Source organism: Salmo salar, chromosome 13 (assembly GCF_965601325.2).
Source record: "Salmo salar chromosome 13, fSalSal1, whole genome shotgun sequence".
NCBI lineage: Eukaryota > Metazoa > Chordata > Actinopteri > Salmoniformes > Salmonidae > Salmo > Salmo salar.
Window position 1 is genome coordinate 94124907 of NC_138303.1, and position 24199 is coordinate 94149105.

At 41.9% G+C, this 24199-nt stretch overlaps 1 protein-coding gene across 1 annotated transcript; it reads right to left on the reverse strand.

The window, feature by feature from the left end:
- Nucleotides 1-5104: 5104 nt before the first annotated feature.
- LOC106568190 (small G protein signaling modulator 1) lies at nt 5105-22308 on the reverse strand. The gene is made up of 23 exons (XM_014138315.3): nt 22030-22308; nt 21878-21921; nt 19806-19881; nt 16842-17004; nt 16578-16727; nt 15228-15295; nt 12804-12946; nt 12584-12715; nt 12352-12473; nt 12176-12243; nt 11919-12082; nt 10928-11057; nt 10317-10508; nt 9990-10135; nt 9637-9765; nt 9340-9516; nt 9121-9189; nt 7616-9037; nt 7204-7411; nt 6978-7087; nt 6757-6853; nt 6360-6527; nt 5105-6117 (listed from the first exon to the last, which is right to left on the reverse strand). Exons 1-23 carry the CDS (start codon nt 22034-22036, stop codon nt 6029-6031), a joined length of 4074 nt encoding a protein of 1357 aa, XP_013993790.1. The 5' UTR covers nt 22037-22308; the 3' UTR covers nt 5105-6028.
- Between the last annotated feature and the right edge of the window lie 1891 nt (nt 22309-24199).

The following is a 24199-nucleotide window of genomic DNA, read 5'->3' on the forward strand; positions in this document are numbered from 1 at the left end:
CTCTTTGTTAAGTGTTGCAGTCATTTCAGTCGCTGTAGTAGCTAACATGTATAGTGTTGAGTCATCTGCATACATAGACACTCTGGCTTTCCTCAAAGCCAGTGGCAATTCATTTGTAAAGATTGAAAAAGTAATGGGCCTAGACAGCTGCCTTGGGGAATTCCTGATTATACCTGGATTATGTTGGAGAGGCTTTCATTAAAGAACTCCCTCTGTGTTCTGTTAGACAGGTAACTCTTTATCCATAAAATAGCAGGTGGTGTAAAGCCATAACACATACATGGTCCCGTGTGGCTCAGTTGGTAGAGCATGGTGTTTGCAACGCCAGGGTTGTGGGTTCGATTCCCACGGGGGTCCAGTACGGGGGAAAAAATGTATGAAATGTATGCATTCACTACTGTAAGTCGCTCTGGATAAGAGCGTCTGCTAAATGACTAAAATGTAAAATACAGTGCCTTTGGAAAGTATTCAGACCCCTTGACTTTTTCTAAATTTTGTTACATTACAGCCTTATTATAAAATCCATTTTAAAAACAATCTACACATAATACCCCATAATGACGAAGCAAAAACAGGTTTTTAGAAATGTTTGCAAATGTATTAAAAATAAAAAAACAGAAATACCTTATTTACATAAGTATTCAGACCCTTTGCTATGAGACTCAAAATTGAGCTCAGGTGCATCCTGTTTCCATTGGTCATCCTTCAGATGTTTCTACAACTTGATTAGAGTCCACCTGTGGTAAATTCAATTGATTGGAAAGGATTTGGAAAGGCACACATCTGTCTATATAAGGTCCCACAGTTGAAGCCATGAGGTCGAAAATATTGTCCGTAGAGCTCCGAGACAGGATTGTGTCGAGACACAGATCTGGGGAAGGGTACAAAAACAATTATGTGGCATTGAAGGTCCCCAAGAACACAATGGGAGAAGTTTGGAACCCCCAAGACTCTTCCTAGAGCTGGCCGCCCGGCCAAACTGAGCAATCGGGGGAGAAGGGCCTTGATCAGGGAGGTGACCAAGAACCCGATGGTCACTCTGACAGAGCTCCAGAGTTCCTCTGTGGAGATGGGAGAACCTTCCAGAAGGACAACCATCTCTGCAGCACTCCACCAATCAGGCCTTTATGGTAGAGTGGCAGACGGAAGCCACTTCTCAGTAAAAGGCACATGACAGCCTGCTTGGAGTTTGCCAAAAGGCACCTAAAGACTCTCAGATGATGAGAAACAATATTCTCTGGTCTGAACTCTTTGGCCTGAATGCCTTTACACTTGTGTGTATCAAGTAGTTGTTGTGAAATTGTCAGATTACTTGTTAGATATTACTGCATGGTCGGAACTGGAAGCACAAGCATTTCAATACACATGGTTAGCAGATGTTAATGCAAGTGTATGTGACAAATAACATTTGATTTGATTTGAAGTGTGGAGGAAAGCTGGCACCATCCCTACAGTTAAGCATGGTGGTGGCAGCATCATGCTGTGAGGATGTTTTTCAGCAGCAAGGACTAGGAGACGAGTCAGGATCGAGGGAAAGATGAACAGAGGAAAGTACAGAGAGATCCTTGATGAAAACCTGCTCCAGAGCGCTCAGAACCTCAGACTTGGGCAAAGGTTAACCATCCAAAGGGTCTGAATACTTATTTATTTGATTTGACATTATGGGGTATTGTGTGTAGATTAATGAGGGAGAGAAAAATATTTAATCAATTTTAGTAAGGCTGTAACGTAACAGAAAAGGAAAAAGTCAAGGGGTCTGAATACTTTCCGAATGCACTGTATGTTTTTCCATCAGCAGACTATGAACGATAAGGTCAAAAGCCACACTGAAGTCTAACAAAACAGCTCCCACAATCTTTTAAACTATCAATTTCTCTCAGCCAATCGTCAGTCATTTGTGTAATTGCTGTGCTTGCTGAATGTCCTTCCCTATAAGCGTGCTGTAAGTCTGTTAATTTGTTTACAGTAAAATAGCATTGTATCTGATCAAACACGTTTTTTTCCAAAAGTTTACTAAGGGTTGGTATTTGGCTGATTGGTCGGTTATTTGAGCCAGTAAAGGGGGCTTTACTATTCTTGGGTAGCGGAATTACTTTTGATTCCCTCCAGGCCTGAGGGCACACACTTTCTAATGGGCTTAGATTGAATATATGGCAAATAGGAGTGTCAATATCATCCACTATTATCTTCAGTAATTTTTCATCCAAGCTGTCAGACCCCGGTGGCTTGTCATTGTTGATAGACAACAATCATTTTTTCACCTCTTCCACACTCACTTTACAGAATTCAAAATTACAATGCTCGTCTTTCATAATTTGCTCAGTTATGCTTTGATATGTAGTGTCAGCGTTTGTTGCTGGCATATCATGCCTAAATTTGCAATTCTGGCCAATGAAAAAATAATTTAACAAATTGGCAATATCAGTGGGTTTTGTGATGAATGAGTCATGTGATTCAATGAAGGATGGAGTTGAGTTGCCTTTTGGCCCAAAATGTAATTTAATGTGCTCCAAAGCTTTTTTACTATCATTCTTTATTTAATTTATCTTTGTTTCATAGTATAGTATGCCAATCGGTTGTGCAGCCAGACTTATTTGCCATTCCTTTTGTCTCATCCCTCTCAACCATACCATTTTTCAATTCCTCATCAATCCACTGAGATTTAACAGTTTTTAACAGTCATTTTTTTCATGGGTGCATGCTTATTAGTAACTGGAATAAGCAATTTCAGAAATGTGTTAAGTGCAGTGTCTGGTTGCTTCTAATTACACACCACAGACCAACACATATTATTTACATCAACAACATGACCTCTTATACACTATATTAGGTCCAGCCTTTGGAACGTTGGTTTTCCTAGATATGGCTACTATATTGTGATCACTACATCCGATGGATTTGGATACTGCTTTAAAGCAAATTTCTGCAGTATTAGTAAAGATGTGATCAAGCCTATTCCCCCTCAAGAAACTAAAAAGATTTGGCATGGGTCCTGAGATCCTCAAAAGGTTCTACAGCTGCAACATCGAGAGCATCCTGACTGGTTGCATCACTGCCTGGTATGGCAATTGCTCAGCCTCTGACCGCAAGGCGCTACAGAGGGTAGTGCGTACGGCCCAGTACATCACTGGAGCTAAGCTGCCTGCCATCCAGGACCTCTACACCAGGCGGTGTCAGAGGAAGGCCCTAAAAATGGTCAAACACTCCAGTCATAGACTGTTCTCTCTACTACCGCATGGCAAGTGGTACCGGAGTGCCAAATCTAGGACAAAAAGGCTTCTCAACAGTTTTTACCCCCAAGCCATAAGACTCCTGAACAGGTAATCAAATGGCTACCCGGACTATTTGCATTGTGTGCCCCCCCCCCAACCCCTCTTTTTATGCTGCTTTTACTCTCTGTTTATCATATATGCATAGTCACTTTAACGCTACGTTCATGTACATACTACCTCAATTGGGCCGACCAACCAGTGCTCCCACACATTGGCTAACCGGGCTATCTGCATTGTGTCCCACCCACCACCCGCCAACCCCTCTGTTACACTACTGCTACTCTCTGTTCATCATATATGCATAGTCACTTTAACCATATCTACATGTACATACTACCTCAATAAGTCTGACTAACCGGTGTCTCTATGTAGCCTCGCTACTTTTATAGCCTTGCTACTGTAAATAGCCTGTCTTTTTACTGTTGTTTTATTTCTTTACCTACCTATGGATCACCTAATACCCTTTTTGCACTATTGGTTAGAGCCTGTAACTAAGCATTTAACTGTAAGGTCTACACCTGTTGTATTCGGCACACGTGACAAATAAACTTTGATTTGATCAATACATGTTGATGATTTCATTCCTGTGCTGTTTGTAACTACCCTGGTAGGTTGATGGATAACCTGAACCAGGTTGCAGGCACTAGTTAAAGTTTGAAGCTTTTTCTTGAGTGGGCAGCTTGATGAAAGCCAATTAATATTTAAATCACCCAGAAAATATACCTTTCTGTTGATATCACATACATTATCAAGCATTTCACACATATTATCCAGATACTGACTGTTAGCAGTTGGTGGTCTATAGCAGCTTCTGTAAAACTTGCCACCATTGGACTCTGGAGCAGTGGAAAGGCGTTCTCTGGAGTGATGAATCATGCTTCACCATCTGGCAGTCCGAAGGACAAATCTGGGTTTGGTGGATGGGAAGGGAACACTACCTGCCTGAATGCATAGTGCCAACTGTAAAGTTAGGTGGATCAGAAATAATGGTCTGGGGCAGTTTTTCATGGTTCGGGCTATGCCCCTTAGCTCCAGTGAAGGGAAATCTTAATGCTACAGCATAAAATGACATTCTAGACAATTCTGTGCTTCCAACTTTGTGGCAACAGTTGGGGGAAGGGCCTTTCCTGTTTCAGCATGACAATGCCCCTGTGCACAATACGAGGTCCATACAGAAATGGTTTGTCGAGATCGGTCTGGAAGAACTTGTCTGGTCTGCACATAGCCCTGATCTGAACCCCATCAAACACCTTTGGGATGAATTGGAACGCCGACTGCGAGCTAGGGCTAATCACCCAACACCAGTGTCTGACCTCACTAATGCTCTTATGGCTGAGTAGAAGCAAGTCAAAGTTCCAACTTCTAGTGGAAAGCCTTCCCAGAAGAGTGGAGGCTCTTATAGCAGCAAAGGGCAGACCAACTTAATGCCCATAATTTTGGAATGAGATGTTCGACGAGCAGGTGTCCACGTACATTTGATCCTGTAGTGTATCTATGTCTACACCAGCACAGTTTCCACTAGATAACACAGTCACAAAGTCAGATTCCACAGCCACATTGTCAAAATAGGAGCACAAAATAGGTGCTTGTTGGTCTAAATTTAAGGTTTGGGTTAGGCATAAGGTTAGCAGTGTGGTTGTAGTTAGGGTTAGGTTTGAAATCAGATTTTAAGAAGAGAAATTGTAGAAATGGGCAGGGTTTAGACATAATGACTTTATGGCTGTGATAACTAGTGACAACCCTACAGCACACTTTGGCTACAGGCAAAAGTGGCTTTACCAAAGACAACACGGAGTGAAGTGCAATGAATTAAACCAAAGTTGACACAATGCTGAATCCAAAATATACGGATTGTTTAATACACAGCAAAGTAATAACAACAATAAACAGTTCAAGAATACATAGAAAACATATTCGTATTTTTCTCCTTTGCTCATATATGTTTGACGGTTTATTTATTTTTTATTGTCAAGCGACAAATCACATGTACAGTAGCTGACGTGTTATATATCTGATCACATGTACAGTAGCTGACGTGTGTACATATCTGATCACATGTACAGTAGCTGACGTGTGTACATATCTGTATGAAACAATTTAGCTCCATTGTTATGCTCACAGATACTTTTGAACATTAGCTTTTGTGTTACAAATACTTTTACAGTTAACATTACAGTACCACAGCAATACACACAGACATTTAGCCAGGAGAATATATAATGAAGAGACCGATTTAAGCACTAATACAAAAATACTGGCTGCCATGTTGGAGGGCTGCACCTCTACTCTGTGAATGGTTATAACTGATGGGAAGTGCATGATGGCAATGTACAAACAAGATCTCATTTGGTAATCATATTGAGAATATCCCTGCTCAAAATAGCTAAATTTAAGGCAAAACAAATACAAAAACATCCTGAAGCAATATGCAAAAGAGTTTTTGTTTTTAAAAGGGTACATTCACTAAGTGAACAATTAAATGTATTCAAACGTATTGATTATAATGTTAATTACCTGAACATAGGAAAGTGCTTTTAGAGACTGAGACACAGAAATACTGTGTTGTGCAATTATTGTAGTGTGAGTATATTTTCAGTATGGGTCACCTGATGATTTCAGGAATATAAATAATTATTTAGAAGCATGATTTTGAAATACTGACTAATTGTTGGTTTAGCTTTCATATAAATACAAGTGAACATATTGTCTAAATGTTGCACACTGAGTGAAAGGGAAAGGAACAGACACATGGTGGATTACTTGTTTTCTATGAGAGTCTGCACTTTGAGGACCAAGTCTCGAGCCATCGTTAGGACCTGCGGGACGTTGTGATGCTCGGCCATTTCTGAAGAGGGAAATCAAATCAAACACACTGTGTTACAAGAACCTAATTGGTTGTGTTGATTTACATATGAGTGCAGCCTATGGAGTTGTGCTTTCTGATGTTGTTAGCAAGCACAATAAAAGCAGTTGCTACATTCAAAACATACATTCAGCAAGCAAAAAGAAAGTGGAAATGAAATTAAATAACTGAATTGTCAAATATTCCATTCCATAACAACATCTAAAGTCATTGTTTAGCCTCACCGTTGAAGAACTTGATGATGTCAGTGAAGTCCATGTTGTTCTCCAGGATGATGTCTCGGTACATCTCCACCAGTGCCAGAGCGATGAAGAGGACAAAATGAGTGGAGGAGGTATACGTGGCCGCCCAGATGGTCTCCCACACGGAGAACACATCATCATACACCATCTCTGAAGGGAAGAATGGCACAGCACGTTATACACCAAAGAAGACTGCGATATGACCTGCCTGCAGAACAGTCATGTTACAGAAATAAAATGTCAGAAAAAACTAGCTAAAAATCTGTATAGGTCCTTCATATTGTATAACTTGAACAAGATTAATTTAGGTTTAAACATCACCAGCATGGCCCTTTCATAGTGTGTGCGATGTAACACATGCCCATGCAGATGTCAGCACCTCGTTTGAAGTCTAGCAGGAACCAGCGGTAGCAGAAGTAGAAGTGAGTGTAGTCTCCATTCATCTGCATCACTTCAAAGAGCTCTGCATCAAGGATCTAGCAGAAAAGATGACGAGAGTGCCTATCTGGTACTACAAAGTAATATCACTGTACTTATAATAATGTGCATGTGTGACTGTGTATATACGTGCGTGTGTGTGAGCATACGTGTTTATGGTACCTGGATGAGGGAGCGCATGTTGGCAAAGTGTGAATCCATGGCCCCTCCATGGGGGAAGTTGTGATTCATCCTTTTCATCAACTCAGAGAAACAGCTGAAAGCTATGACCTCTGAGTAACACACAGACACAAATAAACAGCAAATGATTCATGTTATCTTACTCTTGTCTGCAAATGATGCAGTAATATTATGCAGTATAAGAGAGCTATTGTTAATGCAGACTGACCATCATCCAGAACGACCAGTAAAGGAGCCAGCAGATCACACATGCCCTGGACATAGCCAATCTCCAGATGTTGCCACACATAACTGCACATTATGTTGCGTAGTTTCTCCAGGTTAGCAGGAGTGAAGTACCAGTAGGATCTGTCACAGCGTCTCACGTCCTTATCAATGCGATGCAGGTTGAGCAAGTACAAATCCAGCTGCTCTTGCTGCACAGAGTGACAAAAGGGACTAAGATTAGTTAAATTTGTTCAACTTCAAATGGCTATTGTTTTGTCATTCATACCAGCATTGTGTCAGCTTTGTAGCCAGTTGGGTACTGTATGTTAAACCAACCCTTAGCCAATCAACCTCAAAAGCTGTGACATTCATTATAGAACACATACAGTAGGTAACTCATTTGGAGTACTTACAGAATAGGTAGTCCCTGCTGGGGACACTGCCACTGGTGAGACCTCAGGTTTGAGTTCCTCTGTCTCAACCACAGAGTCAGACTGAGTGTAGAGACTCTCCATCTCAGGTTCCTCCTCAGACAGGGCTGGCTCTGTTCCATCAGGACTGGTGTTGGAGGGTGCATCCAGGACAGGCTCCCCTGAGCCAACTCTCCCCAGGGCCAAGGGGGCAGGTGGGGGAGCCATCAGGCCAGACAAGGGTCTAGCCCAGGCCGTGGGAATATCCTCCATCTCTAAGGCGGAGGGCGAGTCATCAGAATCTAGTGTATCAGGAGATCGCCTAGAGTGGGATGTCACTGTAACACTGGCCCTGGCCTCAGGCAATGCAGGTGCATGTTTCTCTGAATCTATGGCAACTGTCATTTCTGCAGCTTTGTTATTGTAATTCTCAGGGAAATTGGCCTCCACAGAGTCTAATGGTTTGGTTACGAATACATCTGCAACCTTTTCTTTAGTACTATCCATGTCTTTCTCACAAACACAAGCCTTGCTGGTTTGAGGGGTTTGCATTTTTGGAAATTCAGATTTTGTGATTTCTTCCATTTCAGAGGAGGTTGTGTCCTCTTTTTCAGCAATACCAGCCTCCCTTATCGTTGTTGAATCTTTATTTCCTTCTGTTACAGATGGCTCTCTGGGACAGAAGGGCTCTGTCGCTGGGGCTTTGCTCACTTGTGTTTTAGTAACTGTGGTCTCGCCTAGTGGCGGAGCTGGAATATATACATTAGAAACCTCAATTTCTAGTTTGAGAATATCAGTATTCTCAGTTGCAAACGCTGCTCTCACAAGGAGCTTTGTGTCTTCTGTGGTGGAAGCTTCAGACAACCCATCTGCTATAATGTTGTTTTCTTCCATTTCAACATTTCCTAAGGACTTTGCATATTTTTTGTCAGGACCCTCTTCAACTTTCTCTGAGGTTTTCACGATTTCTACCAATCTAGAGCTTTCGACCACTTCACTCTCTGGGGCCTTGAACTCTCCGGCTGATGCAGCCTTGTCGTCAACTGTTATCGGCAGCTTTAGTTCTTCAGATCCGACTTCAGTTCCCAAGACAGTGAAAGGACTCTCTATTAGGGGTGGCTCAGCCTTGGCCACTGGGCTAGATGCAGCTCCTTGGACCGCTGATGGCTCTGGTGATGGCTGAGTGGCTGCTGGTCTGACTGGTGAGCCAGATACAGGACTGTTGTTGTTGTTTGTGCTTTGAGGCTGTTCTGGAAGACCTGAGTCAACAGACAAGCTGTAGAAGGATGGGTCCCCAGAGTCTGAGGTACCATTTGGGATGGCTACATCTCGGAGGTCTTTCAGTGGGGTTTTGGACCGCTCTTTGCTTTTCTCTCGCTTTGTCTCAGATTCAATCAGTTCCACTTCCTCAACAAACCAAAATGCCTGCAACAGCAGACCATAGGAGAGTGAATACCAAGTATTATCAAGATATCCTATTAAAATCCTTCAGTATAAACATACTGTACCTGTGTGCTACTTCTGGAGTCACTCTGTGAGTGGGCAATCTGTTTGTCAGAACCAATGCTCTGTGAGGACTGGTGTAGGAGGATGAGACAAATGCCAACCAGGAAGAGACCAGAACAGCATGGGGAGAGACATATGTAAGTGTGTTAACCATATGAGTATGAGTCACAAATTCTGTCATGTGTTGCACTCATCAAATGGGACTGGTATGGCCCACTTACATCAGTGCTGATGGTGGAGTCTCGCTGCACTGGTCCTGGTCTGTCCACACTGGCCACAGAGTTGCACTTGGCTATGGCTTCAGCATGCTTCTCCCCCTCATTCTGTTTTACGATGGCCTCACAGCCCAGCCACTCTTTCATAGTCTGCTCATAGCAGGCCCGCACCTGCTCATCCACCTACACACAGATTATAAACGCACAGAGTCACTAGTGTGTAATGGTATTACATTTGACCCTCCTTCCTACTTTGATTCCTGAGTTGGTAATTTTACCACATGACAATATAACAATACCCACCTCCATCCTACATTTCTGGGTCATATCGAAGTGGTAGTGTCCCAGCAGGAATGGCCAGACCTCCTTGCGTATTGTAGGAGCCACACCACCATAATACACCAGACGCAGAAGCTCATGCTCATCATATGCCTGCAGGAGAAAAGATTGTGAATGTGATTACATACAGACTCAATACAGTACTGTCATCAGTTGCTGTGTGATTCTGTATGCCTCTCAGTGGGATGTTGATGAAGCAGGTACATTCACACTGTGAGCAGTTATCTAAGCCTTGAAGAACATACACAATCACTGCATGTTGTGGTTGTGTGTACAGTGTGTTGAGAATGATGAGCAGATGGTGCAGTAGATCTTACTGAGCAGTCCTGGAGGAAGCTGCTCCAGACATCCACAGTGAGTCCTTCCTGGGCATCATGAGGCACGTCAGGGTCGACGATGGTGGGGTTGACCAGGGCAGAGAGGTGGATACGAACAGTGGACAGGTGACGGCAGTAGGCAAGCCCTTCAATGAAGTAGTGAAGAAACGTGCATGGTTATCAATCCAACCATAACATGAAGACACTGGTGTACAACACATTCCCGCAAGACGCCCCCCCCCCCGCGAAGCTGCAGTATGCCACTGCATGAAGATTATAGCATTTGAATCGGTCTTTCCTAAATGAATTTATGATGCATGTACTCACAGCCATAGAAAGCACGGGAAATGATCTGGTACTTCATGGTGTCACAGAGGAGTTTCAGGGGAGCCCTGTCCTGGTTGCAGCCGTTGGGTAGTGAGCCAACACGGGATCCGTTGAGAGCGCAGGAGAAACAGGAGGACTTCCTGGGGGTGGGGTGCCACATGTTCAATGCCTGGTCCATCAGCTCTGGAGCCACTGGACAGCAAACAACAGGCTCAATGTTATCATCAGCATGAACATCGTCATTATTGTTATTGTCATTAGCAACAGCTACATGATCTTCTTGAACTGATGGAGGATTTGGGTGACTTTCTTTCATAATAAACATGGAAACATTGACAAACCAAGACAGAAGATGGAGGTGTGACAAAGACAACTTAATGCCCATGTATGGTCTCAAATCCAGGGTAACTAATGGAGGGTGTTCGCAGGTTCACAGGACTACAGATACAGGCAGAGACGCATGGTCTGGACAGAGAGGGGCTGAGGGAAGGCAGATGGGACAATGGTCAACAAAACAATGAGAGAGAGCGAAAAAAATGAATGAAAAGGTTTATTCTGAACATATTTGAACAGAAAATCGATACAGAATAAGAAGATCACAAGTGACATACCAAAGTCTGACGGAGTACCAGGAAGCAGGATCCGAAAGACATAGTCAGTGGCCTCGTCCTCTTCTTTATCCGACACAGACTCCACAGAGCCCTGCGGACTCCTCTTCCGCAATTTAGGGAAAACCTTTCCCTGTAGGCAAAGGAATGTACTGCACTCAGTATAAGACAAAGGAATGTACTGCACTCAGTATAAGACAAAGGGATGTACTGCACTCAGTATAAGACAAAGGGATGTACTGCACTTAGTATAAGACAAAGGGATGTACTGCACTCAGTATAAGACAAAGGGATGTACTGCACTCAGTATAAGACAAAGGGATGTACTGCACTCAGTATAAGACAAAGGGATGTACTGCACTCAGTATAAGACAAAGGGATGTACTGCACTCAGTATAAGACAAAGGGATGTACTGCACTCAGTATAAGACAAAGGGATGTACTGCACTCAGTATAAGACAAGGGATGTACTGCACTCAGTATAAGACAAGGGATGTACTGCACTCAGTATAAGACAAAGGGATGTACTGCACTCAGTATAAGACAAAGGAATGTACTGCACTCAGTATAAGACAAAGGAATGTACTGCACTCAGTATAAGACAAAGGAATGTACCACAACCCTTACAAAGCTATCTTCCATTGCACCCTGTGAATTATATTCCCAGCTCTGCTATCACTACCACTTTCATCAACTCAACCCATATAAAAAACCTTCACGTTGTTCCCTTTGCTTTGGCAGGTCAATGTTATTTTCTACTTGGAGGCTAAATTGGTGGATAATATCAATGTCAGTGTAAAAGTATTCCTCTGGCAGCAGTGTACTAACACAGAGATCAGAGTTATCCTCAGTTAAACAACATAAATGATGCTATAGATGACCCTGTTTTAATGTTACAAGAAACAACTAGCTAAATCATACCATCAGGCTTAATTTAGTGGATGTGGACATAATGGCTACAGTAAACATGAATTAAGATCGGAATAATGCAGACCTTTCCTCTCTGGGACCAGAGCGGGGGATCCAGTTGTCCGTGTGGCAGCAGGCCCGTCTCCAGGCAGGTCAGGAACTGGAGCAGGTGTCCTCCCCGGGGGAACCGCAGTGGAGGCCTCTGGATCCCATCCTGACTCACCAGAACCACTGTCCCACCACTGTCCACTGGGAAAAAACATGATCACAAGGTCAATAACACACAAACAAACAAATGTATACAAAGCTATAGGCCTACATAATTAAGAGAGGTTCCTGTACCTTGCTGATGGCAGTGCAGATAAACAATCTCCGCCAGGCGAATAGTCATGGCAAAGTCCCAGTAAACACTGTAGGAAAGTAAATGTGTGAACAAATCATATATAATTTGGCATGCTCAGTGGACAAATATGAGTGTCAGAATATGTTTTTATTACTGTGATTTGATATTACATTACCTTTTTTCAGTATCATCTGCCACAGTGCCATTCATGAGCTGGTTGGGCGTCCATTTCAGGGTCATGAGATCTGCAGTCTGGTGGAGAGACAGGTACCCTGGAATAGCCTCCATGTCATCCCTCTGTTGACCAAGACAAGATATTTGTTACAAAGCATTCCCTGCTGTTTAAACAGTGATAAAAAGCTATGTCTGATCCTTTAAATCACACACATGCACACACATACACACACCGGCTGCACCAGGACATTGTTCTTGCCAAACAGCAGTGTAGCCCTGTTGTTCTGATGGAGGGACTCAACATAGTCCCTAGCCCACAGGATGGGCCGGTCCTCCATACTGCCACTGGACTGCCTCTTCTGGATCTAATAGAAAAGACCATTGGACCATTTTTTATACATCATATACTTCACACACATCATTCATTTACAAACACATCATCCACACACTGACCAGGGCAGGTCGCCTAGAGGGGGAGTCCTGGCGACAGTGGCCACTGTGGATGCGGTGCCTCTGGACTAGCTCATCAGCAGATGGGTCTGTCCAGAAGTGGTCGGCTGTCTTCACCTTAGTGTACTCCAGAGCACAAGGGCCGACTGCAAGAGTAAAAGCAACAAAACACTGAGATCCACAACAGGTTGGGCGTGGAAAAGTGAAATCACTATTTTTAGCCCCTAAAGAACTGTACTAAACCATCATCATACAGAGTGAAATAGCGAGGTACCAGCAATGTCATTGTTACGCTCACAGGAAGAGGTAAATGCACTTGTCTGTTATAAGTGTGAGTATAAAGTCAATTTGGAGTTAGTAACCAGTATATTTATCTTCTAAACTACAGAGCTATGTCCTTATCTGAAATAAGGTAATATCCACTGTTAAGCACTAGTCTCCTACGGTTGAAGTCGGAGGTTTAAATACACTTATGTTGGAGTCATTAAAACTCGTTTCTCAACCACTCCACAAATTTCTTGTTAACAAACTATAGTTTTGGCAAGTCGGTTAGGACATCTACTTTGTGCATGACTCAAGTAATTTTTCCAACAATTGCTTACAGACAGATTATTTCACTTATTTCACATAATTAACTGTATCACAGTTCCAGTGGATCAGAAGTTTACATACACTAAGTTGACTGTGCCTTTAAACAGCTTGGAAAATTCCAGAAAATGATGTCATGGCTTTAGAAGCTTCTGATAGGCTAATTGACATCATTTGAGTCAATTGGAGGTGTACCTTAGTGCCTCTTTGCTTGACATCATGGGGAAATCAAAAGAAATCAGCCAAGACCTCAGAAAAAAATTGTAGACCTCCACAAGTGTGGTTCATCCTTGGGAGCAATTTCCAAACGCCTGATGGTACCATGTTCATCTGTACAAACAATAGTACGCAAGTATAAACACCATGGGACCACCCCGCCGTCATACCGCTCAGGAAGGAGATGCGTTCTGTCTCCTACAGATGAACGTACTTCGGTGCAAAAAGTGCAAATCAATCCCAGAACAACAGCAAAGGACCTTGTGAGGATGCTGGAGGAAACAGGTACAAAATCTATATCCACAGTAAAGCAAGTCCGATATCGACATAACCTGAAAGGCCGCTCAGCAAGGAAGAAGCCACTGCTCCAAAACCGCCATAAAAAAGCCAGACTATGGTTTGCAACTGCACAACTCCCTTATCTTACCTCATTTGCACTCACTGTATATATATACTTTTTGTTTTCTTTTGTTCTACTGTATTATTGACTGTATGTTTTGTTTATTCCATGTGTAACTCTGTGTTGTTGTATGTGTCGAATTGCTATGCTTTATCTTGGCCAGGTCACAGTTGCAAATGAGAACTTGCTCTCAACTAGCCTACCTGGTTAAATAAAGGTGAAATAAAAATACAAAATAAACATGGGGACAAAGATCGTACTTTTTGGAGAAATGTCCTCTGGTCTGATGAAACAAAAATAGAACTGTTTGGCCATAATGACCATCGTTATGTTTGGAGGAAAAAGGGGGAGGCTTGCAAGCCGAAGAACACCATCCCAACCGTGAAGCATGGGGGTGGCAGCATCATGTTGTGGGGGTGCCTTGCTGCAGGAGAGATTGGTGCACTTCACAAAATAGATGGCATCATGAGGAAGAAAAATTATGTGGATATATTGAAGCAACATCTCAAGACATCAGTCAGGAAGTTAAAACTTGGTCGCAAATGGGTCTTCCAAATGGACAATGACCCCAAGCATACTTCCAAAGTTGTGGCAAAATGGCTTAAGGTCAACAAAGTCAAGGTATTGGAGTGGCCATCACAAAGCCCTGACCTCAATCCTATAGAAAATGTGTGGGCAGAACTGAAAAAGCGTATGCGAGCAAGGAGGTCTACAAACCTGACTCAGTTACACCAGCTCTGTCAGGAGGAATGGGCCAAAATTCACCCAACTTATTGTGGGAAGCTTGTGGAAGGCTACCCGAAGCGTTTGACCCAAGGTAAACAATTTAAAGGCAATGCTACCAAATGCTAATTGAGTGTATGTAAACTTCTGACCCACTGGGAATGTGATGATAGAAATAAAATATTAAATAAATCATTCTCTCTACTATAATTCTGACATTTCACATTCTTAAAATAAAGTCGTGATCCTAACTGACCTAAAACAGGGAATTTTTACTGGGATTAAATGTCAGGAATTGTGAAACACTGAGTTTAAATGTATTTGGCTAAGGTGTATGTAAACTTCGGACTTCAACTGTATGTCATGTTGTATCTATAGGTTATCTTAGAGGGAGTCACAGTCACTGTAATGTGCCATTCAATGTGCTATTTCTTATCTTATCAGAGATCTGTCTGGCCACATCCTGGCAATAGAAGCTACAAGAAGAGGTCCATTAATACCTAACAGAGAGGCAAGGATTGGTCCATCCACAGCATCCATTAGAATGGCCTCCCTGTCATAGAAAGTACTGGAAGAGAGAAAACCATGTTTACTAAAAATGGTGCAAGACGTTCTCTGAAAAGTGACTGTAATACTGTTTTCACATAAGATTTACAGTATTTTGACTGTAAAAAAAAATTGCAATGTTTATATGACCCCCTTACAATCAAGCCCATTTCTCCCACTTGCCTCAACATGCCTTTTATACCTCCCGTGTGCATTCTGGCAGGTCAGTGACAAGTGGTAATAGTAATGTGCAGATGTGGGTAATTTTAATAAATCCATTGAATATACACCATCAAAAATAAAAATATTATTTATTTGTTTAGGCAAGTCCTACGAAACATAAGACTAATAAAAATAATTTTCAAAACAATAGAATTACATATTTTGAGTTTAATTATGCTACGTTCAAATGAATGAAATCTATTTTGTTCATTAAACAGTCAAGACACACCTACCCCGATCACAGTCCACACCCATATACTTTGTAGTAGGAATATAATAGAATATCAACAGAGTAAAATACAAATAATATTGTTCCCACACAACTTGTGTCACGGGAATGTGTGGAACAGCTGTCATATAAAAAAAGTGATAGCCTATTATTGCTAAATGTTTCTGATCAGCGATACTGTAGATAACCAAACGAACAGATGAGCTATACCACCTCCATTTGCCCAGCCTGAAACCAATTAACCAAATAGTCCATACAGATAGAGATTCAATTAAACAAAATCACATTGATTGAGACAAGTCAGGGAAGTCACAGGGTTTTAGTCGGGAGTAGGCCTAGGCTACTAAGCTTCTGCGAGTGAAGAGCAAAATAATATAATATTTAAACTACATAACATGCTGGCAAAATGTTCTAAATAATGAGCCAACTAGACAAGATGATCATGAGCAGCACTCACCTCAACTTAGCTAACATTTCCCTAGCCAAATTGTAGAACTGGCAGGAGGATGGTTTACTGCCGCTGCCTAGCAACCATCAAGAGTTTAAGAGAGTAGTGCGTGCCAATGCCGGCTCAGCATTACGGCTACGTTTCATACTGAGCCGTAGGCAGAACTTTACCGAAATAATTACTAGGTTGTTAGGCGGAAATAAAAGTTTTGGCTTTGATTCCGGCAATACCTTTCAGATGTAAGGACGAGGCAGGAAAAAGTCGGTAGTATGGTATAGTTAGTAGAGAAATGACTTAGTGTGAAAGGGATATGAGTAGTTGGCTATAGATTGAACAGCAACTGTTGGTATTTGTAAAATCAAACACAATATCAGCCAGAAGCTGATCAGTTGATTGATTGCTAACCTGCTGTTCTCCACTAGGTACATGACAATCTTGTCCAGAAGCTTCTCCATGAGAGCAGTGCGGATCCACAGGTTCCTCAAGCCCTGGGGGGGGAGGTTGGTCACCCTGGGTTGTTTCGGAACACTGGCATTATTTAGTTGAGCCTGTCTGCTGGAGGAGAGGAGAGGAGAGTTTGATACAAATGTTCTATACTTTTGACATCTCTGTGTGTGTGGAGGGGGGGGGGGGGGGGGGGGGGATTACTATCCAAGATCAGTGTCTTACTTGGTCTCGATGAGCTGTTCCAGTTCTTGGACCTTTTGACACAGTTCCTCCACCGGGGTGAAGCTCTTCCCCACCTTCATGAAGAGTGCTGCTACCTTATTACTGCACAGGAGGCCCGCTGCTCGCCTCTTCAGCCCATGGAGCACACATGCCTCCACTACAGCTGTAGACACACATAGTACAGAATATACAGACACAAACAGTATACACAGAGTTTGGTTTTCCCCAAAGCGATATTCACTAAGCTAAGATTGCATACACTGTAAACAACAAGTAAACCACATACTATTTATGGATTTCCCTAGCAGAGTTTGATCTTTTTCAGGAGCACCGGGTGAAAATGAAGTGAGAAACCCTTGGACAATTTGAGTGCTACAGCAGAGAGGCAGAGATGGGTTGGAGGGCAGGCGCAGGTGGCTCTCAGCAGGACCAGAAATAGACTGAAAACCGGCAAATGCTGTTTACTGTTGCTACACTCTTAGAAAAAAAGGTGCCAGTCAGAACCATACAGGGTTCTTTGGTTTGTCCCCATAGGGGAACCCTTTTTAGGTGCAGGGTAGAACCCTTTGCAGAGGGTTTTATCTAGAACCCTCTATGTAGGATTCTTCAAAGAACCCCCTATATATGGTTCTGCCTAGAACGTCTATGAAGGGTTCTACCAAGAACCATTTTATAATCTAAAGGTTCTTCCTAGAACCGTCTATGAAGGGTTCTACTAGCCTTATTAGCCTTTAAAATGGTATTATTTATGACAATACATATACATCAAGCCTTTCTTTGAGGGCCTAGCTATACCCTAACACAGTGGTGTTAGGAGTTTCCTGGTGTACAGGCCACATCCGGCCTGCAAGTCACATTATGCTGGCTTGCAAAGTGATTTGTAATTCCTATTGGAATCCAGACAGAGTTAGGATATCCAACAAGTGGAATTGTTAATCACCTGCAACCTGCATCCAAAATGACTGCCAGGGTAGGGAAGAATACTGAGACTACCTCAATCATCTAAACTGGAACAAATATCTCAGTAACAGGAGCAATAAATCCAACAGATTGGATTAGTTTAGATGCAAAAACACAGATATTACAGTCAAACTGGGAAATATTATATATGTTTCTATTTATAAACCCTTCTTGCCTTCCAAAGAATCCTGCTTGCCTTACAAAGAGTTATCCAAGAACCCTTTCTTCCAAAAAATGGTTCTTAAGATGTTAACGGTTCTTCTAGGTAGAACCCTTTGTCTTACGAAGAACCCTTGTCTTACAAAAATAGTTATTCTGATCAAACGGTTGTTGGTAGAACCTTATCCTTCCCCAAAGAACCCTTTTGGAACCATTTTTTCAAAGAGTGTAGGGTATCCATGGATGTGTGGAGGTGTAGTATCAACACCTTTGAATAGTGTAACGAATTCCCGTTGTTGGGGTGGCAACAAAGGGTGGCTTGACCTGCCCTACCTGCTGACTCTTACCAAATAGTGTCTGCTGACAATTCAATTTATCACAGATAGACCTACATTTACAGAGCAAAATGTCAAGCCCTGTCAAGCCCTGCCACCTCCTACTATCCCAATCTGTGTACGGTTACATTCTCAACCAACACAGCTTGATTTTAGGCGGGCACTGGCCACAGCCATAGTAAAGGATAAGAGACAGCCTAAAATCAAGCTGTGTTTGGTTGAGAATGTGACCGTACGCAGATTGAGGTAGTAGGAGGTGGCAGGACTTGACATGGCTTGACATTTCAACTCCACATGATGATGCCTGATGTCACTTTGCTCTGTAAATGTCAATGTAGTCATGAGTAAATGTCTGACCATGCAATCAGTTCAGAGTTTTTATGTGAAATTAACTGTATGTCTATGACAGGAATCATCAACTAGATTCAGCCGCGGGCCGTTTTTGTCTTGAGCGGATGGTCAAGGGGCTGGAACATAATTACAAGTAATTTATTGACTGACAATAAGCCCAAACAGATATAATATTTGACTTAACATAATAATTTCAAACATTGCTTACATTTGTATACAATCACATAGACAGTATCTCTATTATACATGGGAATACTTTGGAACAGATTTACAAAATTAAAATCACTTGGAGCTGACATGTCCAACAATAAAACATTTTTTAGAAAAAAACATAAATAAAAAAATAAATACAATTTTTGCTTATAAAACTTGGGGGACCAAATAATAATCCCCCTGCTTTTGACTCCATAATCTTACTACTGAGCTGTTAATGGAACAATAATCCTGTGTCATATCACAAGTGTGAAATGTGAGGCTGTGACACCAGAGGGTTGGGGGTGGAGGTTACAAATCACTAGTTCAAACCAACGGTGATTCTTCAGTTTATAAAGAATAGCAGCACTGCATGGGTCTTTGATAAGAGAAAGAAAGGTGCTCTTTGGAGATAAAGTTACTCATCTCACGAAACATGTGAGTTTCTTACTTACCACAACCTCTTGCTTCTATCCACTCCTCTCTTGCTCTCATTACAATCGTAATGGTGTTTGGTCCAAGATGATAAACCAAGCACTTGTGCATCTGTTACACATAAGCTAAGCAGTCATTGAATCAACACTTAGACCCACCCAAACCAGCTATGCCTGCCCATCAACCACGGCACCCTCCCTCCCATCAAATTACTGGAGCACTGCCATATGGCACTTAAGTCCTTCAGTGGGCTTGTAGATTTTGCTCCCTCCCAAATGATTTTGTGTACAACAGCAACATTTTTTTAAATTAACAGTTACTATAGATCAGTTTAATGAATCCATCTCTAATCTATCTGCATAAACTTTAATTGGGGGATAGAAAACCAGCAAGAAATATATAGGCAAGTCAAAACTCCAATGAGCAATACGAACTGTCACTACTTCTGTTCACAAACAAATTGGCCTTGACAAACTGTCAAATCTGCAACACTGATGAAATAAGTAATACACTACTTCATGAAGACACTCACCACAGAAGGATATTATATGGCTGCTGTCTGCATGCACAAACTTCCGAGTTACTGCCTCTTCCATGATCTGTTTCACCTGGGAATAAAAGAACGAGATAAAGGTGACGTTGGCTTTAATTTAACAGGCAGATAAAGAGACAGGTTCTGACATGAGGAAACAGAAAGAAAATCAAAGTGTAGAAGGAGGGAAGGTTGGGGAGTGATTACGCAACAATAGATAATCACAGGTAGGCAGAGGGAGAGTGGCGAGGGAATGCAAGCGAGCATGCAGATATGTATCACTTCAGACAAGACAGAGCTTGACCAGCGTAAAAAACGCGCACTAGTAAAATATATTGTGACCAATTCCCAGATTATGGAATTATACAGTACAGAGAAATTGTGAACATTGCGAGATAGAAATCCAATCAAATCTACTCGAAATACTGGGAAAACCTGTCTGAGTTTGAGATACAGTATATTTAGTATCACCAACTAAGACCCTCTTCCTTGCTGCATGACCTGGTGCCAGTCATGTCCCCAGTGTGATGAGGCCTCCACAGGCATGGTGAAGCTAAACGTGGAAGTCTCCAACCCACACACTACTGAATAAAACATCCTGTTTACCCCCCAGCGGGCACCAGAGCCAATGATTGCCTTCACAAGACTCACAATAAGAATTGCTGCCATGAATAACTTGTCAGAATAAGGGTATTTTGTCTTGCATGTGTGTGTGTGTGTGTGTGTGTGTAGTAAGTTATCTATAGATAACATTCTAAGATGTATCACCAATGAAAGTCACCCATTTATTTATTCAGCTCTGTCAAAGATCAAGCTCTCATAATTACAAACAATGAAAGTGAATAGCTAATCACTTGGTCTGTTGTCCAGACCGTTATTTTCCTCTTCTAAAAATGTCACAAAGATTACCAGTGCCAGTGATTTACTGATTAAAAAAAACTTTGAAAGCTGGTTGTGGGGAAAAAGTCAGCTTTTCTATACTTTCCATGCATTTTCCCGCAAAAGCTGGGTACTTTCCATGCATTTTTCCGCAAAATCTGAGTAAACTGTGTTTACTTGCATTTACCCTACACTACACCACTGGTCAGTGCTATCCATACAAATGAGTACACTATACAGTCTGCTGCTATGATGTACTTTTTGTTTTCTAAAACAACAAAGTGCAACAGAGGACACACCAGCATGCAGCTACAAAGAAAAGGAGCCAGACAGGAAGGTAGTCTCCTCTCTCCCTTTCAGGTTCCCCAAATCTGCAGCCCAACTATGCCATAAACCAATTTTCCTTTGAAGAAGTATGATATGACTGTAGCTAACAGATAGATGGGAGTCTCTTGCAGAGGTGGTGGGGTCAGATAACGGCAAGGAGTCGCGACACAACAGCAACATCCTAAGAATTTATGAAAATGACCATATCTAAGTGCTCACATGTCAAAAATGTTTTTAAAAAGTGTCATATTCTTCCTGGGGGTGTATATGAACAGATTTGAAGAAGATTTAATGTTACTAAAATGCTGTCAGTTACACTTTAACTTTCTAAACACTGGATGAAGCAAGACAATCTTATCAATTGATTTGGTGTTGTGTTTTATATAAAAGAGAGAGGGGCATTAGGCTATCTGAGATAATAGCGCCCAGTGAATTGAATTGCCCTCCATTACAGCACGAGCATTAACATGAAAGACATCTCAGTAAAAGCAGTTATCAATAATCCTAGGAATGATGATGCTCATTGGCTCTGCACTGTGACATACACACGTATTCACATGCAGATAACGGATCCATGATTTCTCTGCATAGGCTATAATCCAAGTATTTCAATCCAAGTCGTCACTGAATGCATGAGCGCACCGTTTATAATGAAATAACGTTCCAAAAAAACATATTAGGCTACATCCTCACAATTAGGCAACATTTTATTGAAACATATCATTTTATTGAAACATATTAGACCTCCCTATTTTACAATCTCATTTTGGCAATCCCAATAAAACAGAACTGCTGCCAGCGATCCATGACCAAGGTTGGTTCTAATAATTAGTTGTTATAAACATTGCAAATATATAGGCACTCACCTCTTTCTTCACATTGCGCAGCAATTTATGGCGCGTCTCGGCCTCTGGAATAAGAAAATAACAGTATCATTCGAAAGCTGCCGAGGCATTCAAGCCTATGTCGATTTGTCCCACCTATTAAAATAGAAAACGAAATTATTGAAACATCTTACCTCCCATTGCGCCCCACTGTTGCTGTTGATTCAATTGCACAAAGACAGCTATTTGCTTCAAATGAGCCTCTCTTCAGTTTACACTCTGGCCGATTGTGAATATGCGGCCGAACGCCCCCTTTAAAGCAACACACGCCACACGTTGCAATACACAGTCAATCTTGATTATATGGCCTGTATTTACAGTCTATGGTTAATAAAGGATGCAAGGAAACACGCAGGTAGGCTACACACGAAGGCAGGTACAAGCGCGCGCGCCCTCTCTCTCTCGCTCACTCACTGTATATATACACACACACACACACACACACACACACACACACACACACACACACACACACACACACACACACACACACAATAAGGGGTTAAATGTGTGGGTTGAAAGGTATTCCACTGTCTTATTTAGCGGGGCAATCTGTGATGATCTCCACCTCATATAGTCTATATATGATTATTGACAGTAAGAATAACTCATTTGCAGTAGTCAGCTAACCAATATTGTCTAGATAACAGCTAATAAATAAGATCTCCATAGAAGTCAATGTGAAAAGCAGGCTATTACGTCCCGTATCAAAATAAATTAGTAGTAGGCCTAACACAATTTCATGTAAATATGTATAGAATTTTGAGTATGCGTTTTCAATGGCACAACACCAGATACCTCTCGCTTTCCGTCGCTGATGACAGACATAACTGGGAGGGAGGGTTCTTTGGGGAGGGTATCTTGATGATAGTGATGTACAGCGACGATTTTAGCATGTACATCTTGGTGAGGAAAACTCAAAAAATATTTTTGGATGCATGCCAGCAAAGCCACTACACAACACAACACAACACGAACAATACATGAATTGCACTTTAACGGTGGCAAACGGTTCCCACAAACTGTTAGGGCCGACATAACGCTGTCCGAGCAGCAGAGCTTTCTTTTCAGCACCATGGAGTTAATCCTTACCACTGCTCCACCTGTCTATCAGCCGAGCCTTGTCTGGCAGCAAAACAGTTAATTCAGCCTCATTTACTGCCTTTAAAAAAAACATAACTGATATGGCTGATTTGCCTAAACAAATGTGGTTTCTACTGACAATTGAGGTGTACAAACTATGGCATAAGGGGAAGACGAGCGGATAAGAGCCAATCCGTAATTTCTACGAGCAGATAAGAGGCAATCCATAAATTCGATTAAGACATTAATGAGCAAGATAGGACGAACGTAGTCAAGGTAACTATTTGTCAGCACTTTTAAACTGTACAGTGACATAATTCAGAACATGGGCCCTTCTTATAGTATTCTCCCTGTAAACCAAGTCAGAACCACAGGATAAATAAAGGGGGCATATAAGCAATGAAAGCTCTAACAATATTCAATGATTACATTTCTCCAAAACAATCTATAGGCTACATGTGCACCACCAAGTCAGAACAGTAGGCTAAGTTAAGAGAAGGAAAGGGACCAAATTATTAGAGTGAGGCACATGGGCAACTTCCAGCTTACTATACAACATACACTTGGTATCACTTTCTTAGCTAAAGTATACTTATCTCCATGGCATATTACATCATTTATGCAGCAGCATACAATACATTTATGGACTCACCTTCTTGTGCTGTGCTCACTTGAACATGAAGGTGGTGCAGCTGTCCTTGTGGGCAAATTTTGTTATCAAAGTCTGGTATTCTCTGAATATATGGTGCTTTCACGACAACTGGGAACTTGGAAAAAACAAAGTTGAATCATGACATCAGTGATCTTCAGGTCGGAGCTCTAGAAAGAGACCCGAGAAGGATGACCATACAAAAGGTATTTTCCCTGTTGGAGCTCGTTTTTTTCAGAGTGCTCAGTTGTCTTGAACTCACTGAAGTCAGAGATTTCCCAGTTCCAAGTTTCCAGTTGTTTTGAACGTGGCAGATTGACAGCATGGCCAATGTATTCAACCTTTTCTGACCCATGATGTTGAATGTTTATCCTTTAAAGCTTGGAAAAGAGACCCTTAAACCCAGACTTGGACCACACACCCACTCCACTGAATAGCAGGTTAGTTATTGCTTTGCAACGCTTGCAGTTAGCCACTAATTCCTACCAAACCACCCATTGTTGAATTTGCATTTTCTAACTTGTTGTGTAATGTATATGTCCAATGGCCGAAGAGCACCATATGACATATGA

Bases quoted from the DNA above. Each gene is read 5' to 3' on its own strand.
- LOC106568190 (XM_014138315.3), bottom strand. The intron at 17,005-19,805 runs GTGAGTGTCTTC...GTGTGTCTACAG, and splicing joins CCATATAATATCCTTCTGTG to CTGTAGTGGAGGCATGTGTG. The intron at 10,136-10,316 runs GTGAGTACATGC...ACTTCATTGAAG, and splicing joins TTCCCGTGCTTTCTATGGCT to GGCTTGCCTACTGCCGTCAC.